The sequence below is a fragment of the Apodemus sylvaticus genome, chromosome 22 (assembly GCF_947179515.1).
Source record: "Apodemus sylvaticus chromosome 22, mApoSyl1.1, whole genome shotgun sequence".
NCBI lineage: Eukaryota > Metazoa > Chordata > Mammalia > Rodentia > Muridae > Apodemus > Apodemus sylvaticus.
Genome location: NC_067493.1, coordinates 31,534,737 through 31,548,952, shown reverse-complemented (window position 1 = coordinate 31,548,952; position 14,216 = coordinate 31,534,737). Strand labels below are relative to the sequence as shown.

Below are 14,216 nucleotides of genomic sequence, written 5' to 3'. Positions count from 1 at the left end.
GGAAACAGGCAGGGAAAAATGAGTTGGATAAAATGACCTCTGGAGACCTTAGGAGGCCTGGCACTTATATGTGTCGTTTGGGGATTAACAATTTCTGATGCACACTATACCACACAGCTACATTTCCTGACTGAAGTCTAGAATTCCTGTTTTACTTTTAACCCCTGATTTTGTTTTCAAACAACTGGCATGGCAAGTGTATCTCTGAAGACTTTTTATTTAAGCAATATCATTTTCAGAGAGAAAGTAATAACTCCTGATACTTCAAAGACTGCATCTTCTGTAGAAGAGGAAGTGAGTTCTGAGATGGGGACATCTACACTGGGCCAGCCAGTTACTGAACCCTCTAAGAAGAAATTTAATAGACTCTCTTTAAGCAAACAAAAGAAGAAGGCTGGTAAGTATCATCAAATGGTTTTAAAAAAAGACTTATTTTCTGTGTGAATGTATACTATGAATATGTGGTTATGTGTGGAAGCCAGAAGATGTTGGATCCCCTGGAGTTGCAGTTATAGGTGGTTGTGAGTTGCCCAAGGTGGGTCCTGGGAGCCAAGGTAGGGTGCTCTCTCCAGTTCCCAGATAGCCTCTAAACTTTTAAAATGTTATTTATTTTTAGTGTAGGGCATGCACGTGTTCATGTGTGGAGGACAGAGAACAATTTTTTGGGGTCAGTTCTCTCCTTCTACTGTGACTTCCACGTCAGTCAGCCCAAGTCACTCCTCCTTTGAAACCTGGTTCAAGTACTTATTCAAGAAATTAGAAGTCTACAACTTTCTGCCCCAGGCTTGGGGCTTCTTGGTGACTCTTCCCTGGTTTTTATTGCCTGCAGACATTCTCATACCTCCTACCTCACAGTGTTTTGTTTTGTTTTGTTTTCCCAGAAGATGAGAAAATGGAGAAGATCCAAGATGGACGTGAGTGCAGTCTCAAAGAGAAACAGAAGATAATGATTCAGGACCAGTCTCAGATCAGAGGCCACCAGAAAGAAGAGGAAGGTGGTTTTGGTGAGCTCAGCTGAGTGTGGAAAAACTTGGGCTGAAAATTCAAGATGGAGGAGATAGGCAGTGCATAGGATGTTAAAGGAAACCATAAACTGTTATTTATCGTGCACAGTTGCTTCTTAGGAGATATGGAAAGAGGAAAAAGTAGAAAGACTCCATCTATTTGGTTATTTGTTCACAGAATCCACATCCTGCACTTGGTGTTTTAGATGGTGTTCAGAAGGAAACTAAGGTTGGCTCAGAAGTGAATCGGAGAGTTAGGAGAGGGTGGTGGAATGGAGTCAGATGAGGGGAGAATTTCATGAAAGAGAGGGAGCCCAGTCATGGCAAACACATTCACAGACAAGTCAGGGGATGAAGATTTGAAAATGTTCAAGTGCATCACAATCAATAAGCCGCCAGGGTCTTAGCGATGGCTGCTGTATGGGTTGGTCAAGGCGATCGGCAAGCTATAGTTGGCTGAGAGCTGGCACTAACATCCCGGGAACTCACTAGACCTGAATGCAGCAGCACACACATCTGTAAAGGAAGGGTTGCCACAGGGGAGACAGGAGACTCTCCTTAAGCTTAGTAGCCGCTTGGCCTGGCGTACAGGGAGAAAGTGAGAGACTGTCTCAAAGAAGGTAGAAGGCATGGTGTAGCTGTCTTTTGACCTCCACACACATGCTGTGGCATGCACATGCTGGCATTTTCATACATGCCACAGCATGCAGGTACCCACATTCATACATACAAAGATAAAACAAAATAACAATAACAAAAAAGAAATGATGAACTAGACTGGTTTATACTTTTAATTTCAGCACTTGGGAGGCAGAGGCAGGTGGATTTCTGTGAGTTCACAGCCAGCCTGGTCTATGTAGTGAGCCCCAGATCAGCCAAAGATACAAAATGAGATCATGCCACAAAAATAAACAACTTAGAATGTTTGGTATAAGAACCAGTGAAGTGAAATTCAGCTAGTGTCTGATGATGTGTCTATATGTACATAGTTTAGTTTTCTCTTTGTGTGTGTACACATGTATATTCATGTTGTATTTGTTTATGTGTGTACATACATACACAATCATAATGTGTGTGTAGGCCAGAAGGCAACCACAACTGTTGTTCCCCAGGAACTGTCATTTTGTTCTCTGTTTTTTTGAGATAGGGGCTCTCCTTAGCCTGGAACCCACAAAGTAGGCTTAGGCTGGCAGGCCAGTGAGCCCCAGAAATCTGCTTGTCTCCATCTCCCTAGTGCTCATTACAAAGATTTGCCAGTGTGCCCAGAATTTTTAATGAATGAATGAGTGTGTGTGTGTGTGTGCTCTCGACACATGTGGAGGTCGCAGAACAACTTGTAAGAGTTGGTTCTCTCCATCCTTTGGGTCTTAGGGATGACACAGACAGTTAGGTTCAGTGCCAGGTTCCTTACCCGCTGAGCTGTCTCACTAGCCCAGTGACCATCTTATATTTTTCCATCTCTTTTTTCCATAGGTTCTGGACACTGAGCTCAGGGCTTACAATGAGAAGCACTTTACTGACTGAGTCCTCTCCCTATCCCTGTATTTACAATATTGTTATTTTAAAAGCATAAATTGGCTTGCATGTTCTTGGAGAGGCACTCTAGAAAGACTGTGCATGTACTCGATCCATGCGGACAGGGAGCTGAGTGTGTGATGTCTGTAGGCAGTCGACTTGTATAGAGCTTAAGTCACTCAAAGGGAAGAGCTGCACAGATTTTCCCTGTTTTGTTAATTAAGTTGTTTATTCTCTTTACAACCTGACTGCAGCTTTCCCTCCCTCCTTCCCCCCAGTCCCCCCCTTTTAGATCCTCTCCCTACACCCTCCCTTCTTCCTCCTCAGAAAAGGGGGGCCTCCTATGGATATCAACCAGCCTTGGCATATCAAATTGCAGTAAGACTAAGCCTGTCTTATTGAGGCTTGCTTGACAAGGTAGCCCAATTAGGGGATAGGGACCCAAAGGCAGGCGGTGTAGTCAGAGCCATCCCCTGCTCCTGCTGTTAGCAGTCCCCTAGGAAGACCCAGCTGCACATCTGTTACTGTTCACAGGCCCTAGTCTGTCTTCCATGCATGCTCTCTGGTTGGCAGTTCTGTCTCTGTGAGCCCCTATGGGCCCACGTTAGTTGATTCTGTAGGTTTTCTTGTGGTGTCCTTGACCCCTCTGGCTCCTTCAAGCCTTCTTCTCCCTTTTTCATAGGATTTTCCAAGCTGCACTTAATGTTTGGCTGTGGGTCTCTGCATCAGTTGCTGGGTGAAGCCTCTCTGATGACAGTCACACTAGGCCCTGTCTGCAAGTAGAGCAGAATATCATTAATAGAGTCAGGGGTGGGCTCCTTCTCATGGCATGGGTCTCAAGAAAGCCAGCCATTGGATAGCCATTCTCTCAAATTTTGCTCCGTCTTTTACCGCTACACATATTGTGGGCAGGACAAATTGCAGGTCTCAGATTTTCTGGCTAGGTTGATGTCCCGATCTCTCCATTGGAAGTCTGCCTGGTAACAGGAGATGGCCCGTTCCATAGCCTCCATTGCTAGGGCCACTCTCATTGATTCCTGGGAGCGTCCATTGTTCTAGGTTTTGGAAATAGGAGGTATAAGGTCAGGGAAGGACACAGGGAGAGGATAGATTATTTCTTAAAAGGAGAACTAAGAAGTTTGTAAATGGATGATTATTTTTGTTTTGTTAAAGTTGCCAAGGAGAGGAGAGCCCTCCTGGTGTAGGATGTAGACAGGGACTGACTGTTATAAATACATTGTAATCAATGTAGTCAAGGAAAAATATTATGTTATGAATAGGAACAATTGAGCCCTAAGTAACATTGCCTAAAAATGTATTCCTAAGGTAAGGATGTTTCAGTTAAAACCTGAAAACCACCTACAAGTTATCTAAGTGGAGGGTAGGAGAAAGTTTTAGGTAAGATAAGATTTGGTATATTCTGGGTATTGAAAGAAAGCCAATGTGATTGGAGTTCTGAGATCGTGAGGTATGGGGTGTGCTTTGGAAAAATGGAAAGAGATAGGCAGTGACTTGATTAAAGAAACACTGTAGTCTAGAAAGATGTCTCAGCACTTGCAGAGGATCTGAGAGGGAGTCTCACCTCACCACCACCCGTGGTTCTGACTGTGGGGATCTCATGCCCCTTCCTTGCCTTCATGGGCACATGCATTCAGGTACAAACACAGATGCACACACGTACACAGATGTATAAACATAAACTGAATAAAGTCTTTGAGGGCTGGGTGGTGGTGGTGTATTCCTTTCATCCTAGCATTCAAGAGGCAGAGGCAGGTAGATCTCTGAGAGTTTAAAGCCAGCCTGGTCTACAGAGCTAGTTTTAGGACAGTCAGGGCTACACAAAGAAACCCTGTGTTTGGTGATAATAATAACAACAGTAATAATAGATAAAATAAAATCTTTGAAAGAAAAAGACCTAATATTGAGAATTTTATCTTAAGGGCAATGAGAAGCCTCTGGAGGGTGGTATCCAGGTGGATGATGTCTTCACATTAATGTTTGACAGCGATCCTTCAGTGACTCACCAGAGAATGGAGCACTTACTGCGTGAGCATGCGTGTCAGAATGTGTAGTGGTGGCTTGTGTTAGGATGTTGAAAGCAGAGACATGTATTGTTTTATAGTATTTTAGAGATAAAATCGTAAGGGCTAGGTAATGACTGGTAATTGGTGGAGTATGAGAGAGGAAATATCAAAAGAGGTTGGTCTCTGGTATAATCATTTACATGACAAGAAATGGAGGAGGAGAAGACACAGTGGGGGAAAAGTAAATGTTTTGGTTTGGGTGTGTTAAGTTTGAGGTCTGTATGAGACTCAGCTCTGAATCGAGAGTCAGGACTGGGAGGGTAGCTCAGTGGTGGAGCTTGTGCTCAGTGCTCGGCATGCACACGGTTCTGGGATCAGTCCTTGGCACCACAGGATTTATCAGAGCCACGCGGCATGGTAAGATATGGGATACTACAGGTGTCAAAGAGCAAAGTGGCACTTAATTTATAACAGGCTGAGAATACACAACTGTGTATTGTCAGGTATGAAAAATAGATTTCACAACTATGGGAATGGATGAGCTCAGCTTAGAGGAAAGTGTGGTGTGAGGAGAGAAAACCTTTGAGCTTTGGAGCACTGACTTTGACACTTTTGGAGAAAATAAGAACTGAGCAATGGAAACTGAAAAGAAGCTGCCAGGAAGATGAGAGGAGACAGGGGAGTGAGCTCTTGCGGAGGACAGGAAGCTAGCCTTTCACGACGGGCAGGCAGCGGGAACGCTCCGTGTGCAGCGCCATCGGCTTCCTTTGTCATTCAGCCACACAGGGTGCGCATCAAACACGCCTTCCCTCTTGTTTTTATTAGCTCTTTGAGAATTTTAAATATATTTTATCATAGTTGCTTTTCCCTCAGCTCCTCTCAGATCCAACCCCACTTCCCTACCCACACAACCTTTTGTTCTGTCTCTCTATTTTAATTATCAAGTACAAAATGTTGCCTGTTCTCTCTTGGGGTGTGGCTTTCCGCAGGGGCTTCACTCTTAAAGAAAACTGCCTTGATGACTGCCTCTCCTCCCTTAGCAGCCATCAAGCCACCAACAGTTCCTTGGGTAGGGGCAGGGCTTGGTTTCCACCTCCTCTCTCCATGCTGGGATTTTGTCTGGCTTGAGTTTGGAAAGACTTGTGCCTGTTGTCAAGACTCCTGTGGATTCATACGTGTGGCTGCCCTTCAGTGTCTGGAAACCAGCCTGTCTCCAACTCTCTTCTCTTTTCTTTTTTTGGTCTTGCTAGGTCACCTCTATAAATACCAAAGAATTAGGGGCTAATTACATTGGTGATTTTTTGTTTGGTTTGTTAGTTTTTGCTTTGTTTTGTTTAAGAGACAGGATCTCCTGTACCCCAGCTACCTTGAACTCACTATAAAGCTGAGGAGGACATTGGACTCCCCATCTTCCTGCCTTCTAAGTGCTGGGATGGCAGCCCTGAGCCAATGCACCACATTAATGAGGTGCTAGTGATAGGGCTCTGGGCCTCATGCACTCGGCAAGTGTTCTATCAGCTGAGCTTCAGCTCAGGCCCAGCAACTGTCGCTTCCAACTAAAGATCATGCCCAACTAGTAGTTTGGTTTTAAATTTTATCTATGTGTGTGGGTATTTTGCCTGCATGTACGTCCAAGCACTGTGTCCATGGTTAGTGCCTATGGAGACCAGAAGAAGTCAACTCCCCTTGAACTGGAGTTACAAATGATTGTGAGCCACCATGTGAGTGCTGGGAACTGAACCCAGACCTTCTGGAAAAACCACAAGTACTCTTAACCACTGAGCCATCTCCCCAGCTTCCAGTATTTTACATTTAGAAAAAGTACTTAAATGATCCATTCATAGTGTATGATGTTTTGAAAGGACCAGAATGTAAGTCACCTTTTCTGAATTATTCCAATGGGATGAGATTAGAAATGGGTGAGGTATGTCCCTGCATTTGAAAATGTTTGAAGTTAAAATTAGACAGTGGGTAAAATTTTAACAAGACAGACTTTGTAAGAGAACCATTGTTTGATGATATTAAATCTTTGTGTGTGTGTGTGTGTGTGTGTGTGTGTGTGTAGGCTAGAGATCAACCTTAGGTGTCTTCCATCTTATACTGGACATCACTGGTTCAGTTACCGTGGCTGGCAATGAACTCCAGGGATCCTGTATTTATTTATTATCCTAGCACTGGGATTAAAGGTGTACACTGTTATTCCTGAATCTTAACATGGACGCTGGAGATCCAAACTCAGGGCCTTATGCTCTCAGTGGATGGAGCGGATGGGCAGGCTGGTGGGCTGGAGACCGAGATACAGTAAGAGCTGCAGGCCTCTCAGCAAGTGAGGTGGAGAGGACAGGGCATTTGTGTCAGAGGGTGTTTGGACAAAGACTCAGGATGTGTGTACTTTCTGACCTGACTGGCTGGGCCATGCAGGAATAAGAGTAGTTTAGAGAGATTTATGGAAAAGGGCCAAGAAACCGAGATGGGGTGCTTGTGAGGTGTTCCTTAATGTGGTGATAATCTGAACTGAAGGCTGGAAGAGGAGAGGCAGGACGCCACCATCTTTACAAGGGACACATGAGGGCAAGACAGTTTCTGCAGGAGAGAGAGGCGCAGAGGCAGGGGGAATAAGATAATGTTTGGCCTCCTTTCTACCTTGAGAGATGTGGGGAATGTGAGAAGGAACAGACTCCACTTAGGGAGCTGAGCTGGGGTTGAGTGGGGGTAGAGTCAATGGTAATCATCCAGGGATCACACTGATGATTGAGAGTCATGGAGATGGCTTGGTCAGTAAAGTGCTTGTCAAGCAAGCATGAGGATCTGAGTCTGAGCCTTGCTTAAACCCATGTGATAAAGGTAGGCCTAGTGACGTGTGCCTATAATCCCAGTGCTGAGGAATCAGAGGTGGGAAGCTCCAGGTTCAGAGAGACCCTGACCTAAAATGTAAGGCGGAGGGGCTAGAGAGGTGCTTAGTGGTTAAGAGGGCTCTTGCAGAGGACCTGAGTTCAGCTTCAGCACCAGGTCAGGTGTCACAACTGACTTTAACTTCAGCTCCAGACAGTCCAATGTCCACGCTTTCTCTATGGCACTGAACTCCATGCACACATAGTCCTATATACACATACTTAAAGATAAAAACAAATCTTACCAGGCATGGTGGCTCATGCTCTTAATCTGGGCACATGGGAGGCAGAGACAGAGGCAGAGAGAGGTAGAAAAAGAGAGGCAGAGAGGCAAACAGGCAGGGGTGGAGGCAGACATACTGATTCTGAGTTTGAGGACAGCCGTTTTGAGGACAACTAGTGAAAACTTATCTCAAAAAGATCAGTCAGTCAATTGATCGATCACTCTTCTTTAAAAGTCTTTGTGCATGTGTATACACGTACCAACACTTGAGTGTGTGCACACATATCTGCATAACCCACAAATCCTACACATAAAAACAATAAGATGGACCATACTAGTGGGGCACGCTGGCTGTCAGCCTCTGGTCTGGATAGGCACACATGTGAGCACACACATAGAAGGAGAGAGTTCCCCGGAGAGGCTGATGCTGTGTGAATAGAGTTTCTCAACCTTGCAAAGTTTCAAAGAACACAGTGAAAAGTTTAGCAGAGAGATAGAAGTGGAGGTTTGAGAAGTAATTGATGAAAGAAAGCTATATCCTCTGAGTGAAGCCCAAAGCAAATGGTTAAGAGAGATGCTGGACCCAGACCTATGTCTTATGGAGGAGGATCAATCCCAAAGGATTCAACTTTGTCATTTTTTTTAAAGATTTATTTTATTTTCAATGTGTATGCATATATATTGTATATAGATTTATATGTATGAATGTAGTGCCTTCTGAGGCCAGATGAGAAAGTAGGATCTTCTGGAGCTGCAGTTGTGAGATGCCCAATGTGGGTGGGTACTGGGAACTGAACTCAGGTCCTCAGATCCTCTTTAAGGGGAGTGAGTGCTGCTCTTAATCACTGAGACATCTCTCAGCCCTGCAAGCTTAAGCTTGTGATTTGATAGCAGAAAGATAAATCCGATGAGAATTGGATAAGAATTATGAATATTGTGCACAAAAGATGCAGGGTAGTGTTTAGAGAACACTAGTGCAATGTCAGAGAATCAGAACCAGGAAGATGCTGGGCAGGGGGGTAACCTCAGACCTAAGATGCTGGGCAAGGGGGTAACCTCAGACCCAGGGAGATGCTGGGCAAGAGGGCAACCTCAGACACCATCCACCTTTTTTTTATTTTTTATTTTATTTTTTCAGGGTGAGGGAAAGGGAGAGGGAGAGGGAGAGTGTACGTGCCATTGGCCTGGAACTCACCAACCCAGGTAGCCACTGAGCCCTAGGGTCCCCCTATCTCTCTAGGTTATGAGCACCCGTGCCCAGCATTTTTCTTTTTTTTTTTTGATGGGTAGTGTGTGGATTTAACTCAGCTCTTGCTTTCAAGGAAAGTAGTCTCCTGGCTCCAAGCTTTCTGTTTCTTTGTGATAATAGGAGAGACTCACAGGGCTTTGCAAATGTTGAAATATTCTGCAGAACACTGAGCTACACTTGCAGCTCTAAGGCAGCCTTTTTTTTAATTGAATATGTTCTTCATTTACACTTTCAATGTTATACCCCTTCCGGGTTCCCCCCTCCCTGTAAGGCAACCTTTAGCATGCTTTTTTCCTCTCTAATTTTTAATTTGTGTGTATGCAGGAACGTGGGTTTGTGCATATGAGCAAAGTGTCTACGGAGGCCAGAAGGGAGAGTGCCAGATCCCCTGATGTAGGAGTTAAGGCGTTAGTGAGCTGGGGGCTGGGACTGAATCCTGGAAGAGGGGTGCACACTCCTAACTGCTGAGCTGAGGCAAACTTTCTGTTTGATATCAATATAGAGAGTGTCACTAATGTTTGGTAGAGATTACAGTGGAAGGCTTTAGTTCTCGGTCACCAGGTTAGACTGGCCTTCAGTAAATTGCTATCTCTGAGCCTTCGCTCCACCAATTATCTTTCAGAGGCTTGACTGATTAGTTTGCAAGCTCTGAGATATGATTCAGGGGCTGGTGGGAGAGTGTATTGAATTTAATTGGATGGGGCAAGGAAGGGCATGTTTTTGTCTCACCTCAGTTTCTCTCCTGTCACAGGACACTGTGTCATCTGGGTCCAGTGTTCCTCTCCAAAGTGTGAGAAGTGGCGGCAGCTACCTGGAAACATTGATCCCTCAGTTCTCCCAGATGACTGGTCTTGTGACCAGAATACAGGTAGGAAGGAGTGGAAATGGTTTCCCCCGAGTTTTTATTGCTCCTCTGGTTTTTTCCCCATCATGTCTCTTTTCAACTAAGTGCAACTTAGTTGCAGCTGACATTGAAGGGTCCTTGTGGGCTTTGGGAAGGAAGGCTCTGCCTGTTCTGTGGATAGATCTGGCATGAAGGATGGCAGGAAGATGGGGGACTGGGCAACTCTGTGTGTACCTGGAGTGAATCCCAACTCTGTCAGCATTGCCTGCTCTTACCACACTGCCTGGAATATTAGTGTTGTGTTGTATCAGACAGAGAGGCATGTGTGACATGCTGGGAAAGACAACTGACAAAGAGCCCGTGAGCTGAGCACTCATTCTAGAATTCTCGAGACAGTTTGGGAGAGAGTATGACCATCTAGTCCAGCACACTTACTTTACAAGTGAGAAAGCCTCAGAGAAGCGACCCCCACACCACCCCACCAAGGGCGCAGAGCCACTCTGGGATGTGAGCAGGAGTTTGGAATCTCCGTTTTTGGAGGCAGCACTCCTTCTGTTATTTTCTCTCTGGGTTTCTGTTCTCTCCCACCTGCAGCCTGCACAGTCCTTTGCCCTCTCTGTGGCTTGCACCCTAGTTTTGTCCATTGAGTCTCCTGTTTCTGCATTTCTTCTCTTTTGGCAGATCTGAATCACAATCGCTGTGACATTGCTGAGGAGAGCTGGGCAGGCTGTGAGAGTGATGTGGTCTATGCCTCCTACGTTCCTGGATCCATCATCTGGGCCAAGCAATACGGTTACCCATGGTAGGGCACCATGGCAGACAGTCTTTCCTGAACTTGGGGGGACTCATGCAGGGAGGAAGGATATGGCAGTCCTTTGTTGTAGAGCTAGTGCCTGCATTAGAAAGAGCATCAGTGAGGGAAAGATGAGGGTGGAGCTGGAAGGCTTTGGAAGACCAGGTTTCAGGGTGGAGGTGGGTGGGATGGAAGCATGGGTCTGTTGCTGTTGCAGTGAGTGGATATAAAAGAGGGAGAAGGGGAGTTCTTGGGTTTGTTTTGCATTGTTTTTGAGACAATGCTGCCCTTGAACTGGAAATCCCACATAAGTTTCCCTAGTGCAGGATTGTAAGGCACACGCCACCAACCCTTGCTTCAAGGCGTTTTAACAGCTGAGATTCAAGGGCTTGCTAAGGGAGGGGAAGGATGAGGAGTCAGCCTCTTTTCTGACAGTGACCCTGGGTTTGCTAGCATGACTCTTATTCTGCTGAAGTCATGTCAGTCATTTGGTAGTGAACACCAGTAGGGACTAACGGGGTATAGTTTTTGATCTTCTACAAAACATATTGGTCTTTTCCATGTGTGCATGATGTTGAAGTTGTGTTCTGATCACAACCCCTTGTCTCCCATCCCTCCATCCTTCCTCAGGTGGCCAGGCATGATAGAATCTGATCCTGACCTGGGGGAGTACTTTCTGTTTGCTTCTCCTCTTGATTCCCTGCCGGTGAGTTTCTTGGTTCTGGCCCAAGCAGGAACACCTCCATCCTAACACATTCAGAGTTAGAAACAGATGTAGCCAGGGACGCTTAACTGGAGTGACAGATATGGAGATAAGATGAATACTGATGTGGCGAGATGAGCTTGTAGTGAGATACACTTGCTTCCAGCAGGGCATTTTTGTTTTGCTCAGTACATTTTGCCTGGGGTTCCTCAGAAAAGAGGAATAGTAGGGAGAGCTGGGTAGGTGAGCCGGGGTTCAGGGAGCAGATGAGCTCCAGCATCTTCCCTGTGAATTCCTCTGGTCTTTCTCTACAATTTCTGATAAGGGAGAGGCAGAGAGAAGGGCAGAAATCCAAATAATACCGCCTTTTATTACAGTCTAAGTACCATGTGACATTTTTTGGAGAAACAGTTTCTCGTGCATGGATCTCGGTCCGCATGCTGAAGAACTTCCAGGAGCTGTCTTTGGAGCTAGCTAAGGTGGTGAGCAAACTTGGGGCATCTCTTGTGATACAGGAAATGGGTTTCTTTCTGTGATTTTTTTTTTTGAGAGAGGGTCTCATATACCCCAGGCTGGCCTGGAAACTCACTATGTAGTTAAGGATGATCTTGAACTTCTGCTCCTTCTGTCCCCAACCTCCTAAATCCTGGGATTACAGGCAGACACCACCGCACCATGTTCTAATCAGTTGAAGCTGCAGCTGTAAGGGCCCGGGTTAACCCAGGGCTTGTCAGTCTCAGCACAGTGGGCCTCTTGGTTCACATAATCCTCTGCTGTGGAGGGCTGATCTGATGCAGTTGTTAGCAACAACCCTGGGCACTGCAGCATCTTCTACCTTGTGTCTTGTCCTCTTCTAGTTGTGACAGCCAAATGATTGTCCCTAAACATTGTCTTTTGGGAGACAAAGTCTTCCCTAGTTGAGAAGCAAAGTGGTTAGCTAAATCATACTTCCTCCCTATATTCATTTTGGGTTTAACTAGCCTTAAAGTGAGCAGAGGTCCTACAGCCCAACCAGATGGTCTTTGGAATTATAGAGTTGGGAGAAGAAATGGTTGTCGTGGCCTTTCTATTCAATTGAGTATTAAACTGCTGGCCTTAGAGGAACCTACGAGAGTCTGAAAGGGGAATCACCTAAACTTCTGTCTTCTTTCCCTTCAAGTCACTGTGGAGAGGGCACCAAATGATACTGGGAAGGAGAGCCCCAAAAGACTAAGAACAGAGTGTGTGTTAGTTCCAGGAACTGAAACACCTGTAGCTGAGATAATGTTTAAGTCAGATGTGATGATTCACATCTATAATTCACCACTCTGGAAGCTGAGGCAGGAGGATTGCTGTGAGTTTGAGGCCAATAGGCTGTAAGCAAGTGTTAGGCCAGACTGAGCTACAGTGTGCAGTCCTGCTTCAAAAACCAAAAATGTCTCGGGGGTGGTAGTGATATGTTGGTATCATGTGTCTAATATTATTAATTATTTTTCTTTAAAAAAGATTTATTTTTAATTGTGGGTATGAGCACATGTATGCAGGAACCTAAAGAGACTCAACACTTCAGATCCCTGAAGCTGGAGTTCGTATGGTACTGAGCTGTTTGCCGTGGATGCTGAGACCCTAACGTGGGTCCTCTGGAGGAGCAGCCTTAACTCTAGCGCCATCTCTCTAGCTCCATACTGACTAGGGAAAAATGATTAGTTACTTAAAGGTTTCTGTATTGACTATTTTTAAAGGCATATTTAAAAGCCTAACCTTCTGTTTTAGAAAAAATACAAGAACAAGGAGTCCAACCAGAAGCTGGAGGCAGCCATAGTGATGGCTCACAGGGCGGAACAGACCAGTATTCAGGTGGGACAGTGCTCAGCCTGCCCAGCCGGGCTCCATTCAGTCCAAAGGCAACCACACCCGCAGCCTCACTGCAGGGAACTGGCGGCCTTCCCTAGTGCAGCTGAGAGCTCACCCTTTCCTTCCTGGCCAGGGTTCCTGATGCCTACGGCATCCACTCCTCTCCCTGCCCTTGGACACTTGGTGTCTTCTCTCAGCCCGAACACAGTTTTTACCTTCAAATTCCTCTGGAAGGAGCAGGGTTGGGTAGAGAATGACATGTGAGTTTCTTTATCCTTGTCACTCGTTCCAGCATGAATCAACTAGAAAAGAGATTGTAATTAATCTCCTTTAAAGGTTCAGATAAAGCTAATGTGATATTTCAAGTGATAATGGTTTGGAAAATGAGTGTAAGACTTTGTCATAACTAGAATCTAGAAGACAGGGCAAAGCTGTGCCTGACTAGGTGACACTGCTGTTTCTTGCTTCCCCAGGAGCGGGTTAACTTGTTTGGTTTCTGGAGTCGATACAATGGAGCTGACATCAGTGGGGAAGGGAAAGGTAGGGATTGGAGGGTGGAGAACCCCCTGCCCCAGGACCCAAGCCTGCACTGCAGTCTCTGTCTCTGTCCCTGTCCAGATTCTCTAGTGGGAACTCTTGTGACTGTGACCCAGAGAGATGGGGAAGGGGAGGATAAGACAGGGTGTGTATGAGTGTGCTCTGTAGGACCGTGGTGATGTGGGACTCTCCCCGGACGCAGAAGACAGAGTTTGAACATGGATTTCCTGAGATCAGCTCAATTCAACCATGTATCTCCGACACATAGTCTTCCTTCTTTCCTCTCTTCCAGGTTTGATGCTCTGTGAGTCCAATGACTCTGAGTCTTGTCTGGAGAAGGAAGAGAAGGACTCTGAGGAGGAGAAGGAGGAGAAAAAAGAGAAGAAAGTAAAGCGTGGAAAGCATTCTTGTGACGTTGGGACTCCTGTAGGGGTGCGCTTGGCGGGATTCCTGGTCCCCGTGAACCATCCAGCCTCAGGCACTGACTGGCCTGCCCCGCCCTCAGGACCTCCGGAGAGGAGGCTTTCCTTCCTCCCCAGGGGCCTTTCTTAGCTCTTTGGGAATTTCCTTGGTTGCAGTGTCAGTTTGTGCTATTTTCCT

At 45.8% G+C, this 14,216-nt stretch overlaps 1 protein-coding gene across 1 annotated transcript in view; it reads left to right on the top strand.

Moving 5' to 3' along the window:
* The window catches only part of Zcwpw1 (zinc finger CW-type and PWWP domain containing 1), a 32,774-nt gene that overhangs the window by 14,440 nt on the left and 4,118 nt on the right, over positions 1–14,216 (top strand). Inside the window, exons 6-14 of the mRNA XM_052168657.1 lie at positions 240–397; positions 882–1,004; positions 9,658–9,774; positions 10,432–10,552; positions 11,174–11,249; positions 11,624–11,728; positions 12,999–13,082; positions 13,553–13,619; positions 13,909–14,048. Coding sequence (XP_052024617.1) covers positions 240–397; positions 882–1,004; positions 9,658–9,774; positions 10,432–10,552; positions 11,174–11,249; positions 11,624–11,728; positions 12,999–13,082; positions 13,553–13,619; positions 13,909–14,048 — 991 coding nt within the window. The remainder of the gene's footprint in view (positions 1–239; positions 398–881; positions 1,005–9,657; positions 9,775–10,431; positions 10,553–11,173; positions 11,250–11,623; positions 11,729–12,998; positions 13,083–13,552; positions 13,620–13,908; positions 14,049–14,216) is intronic.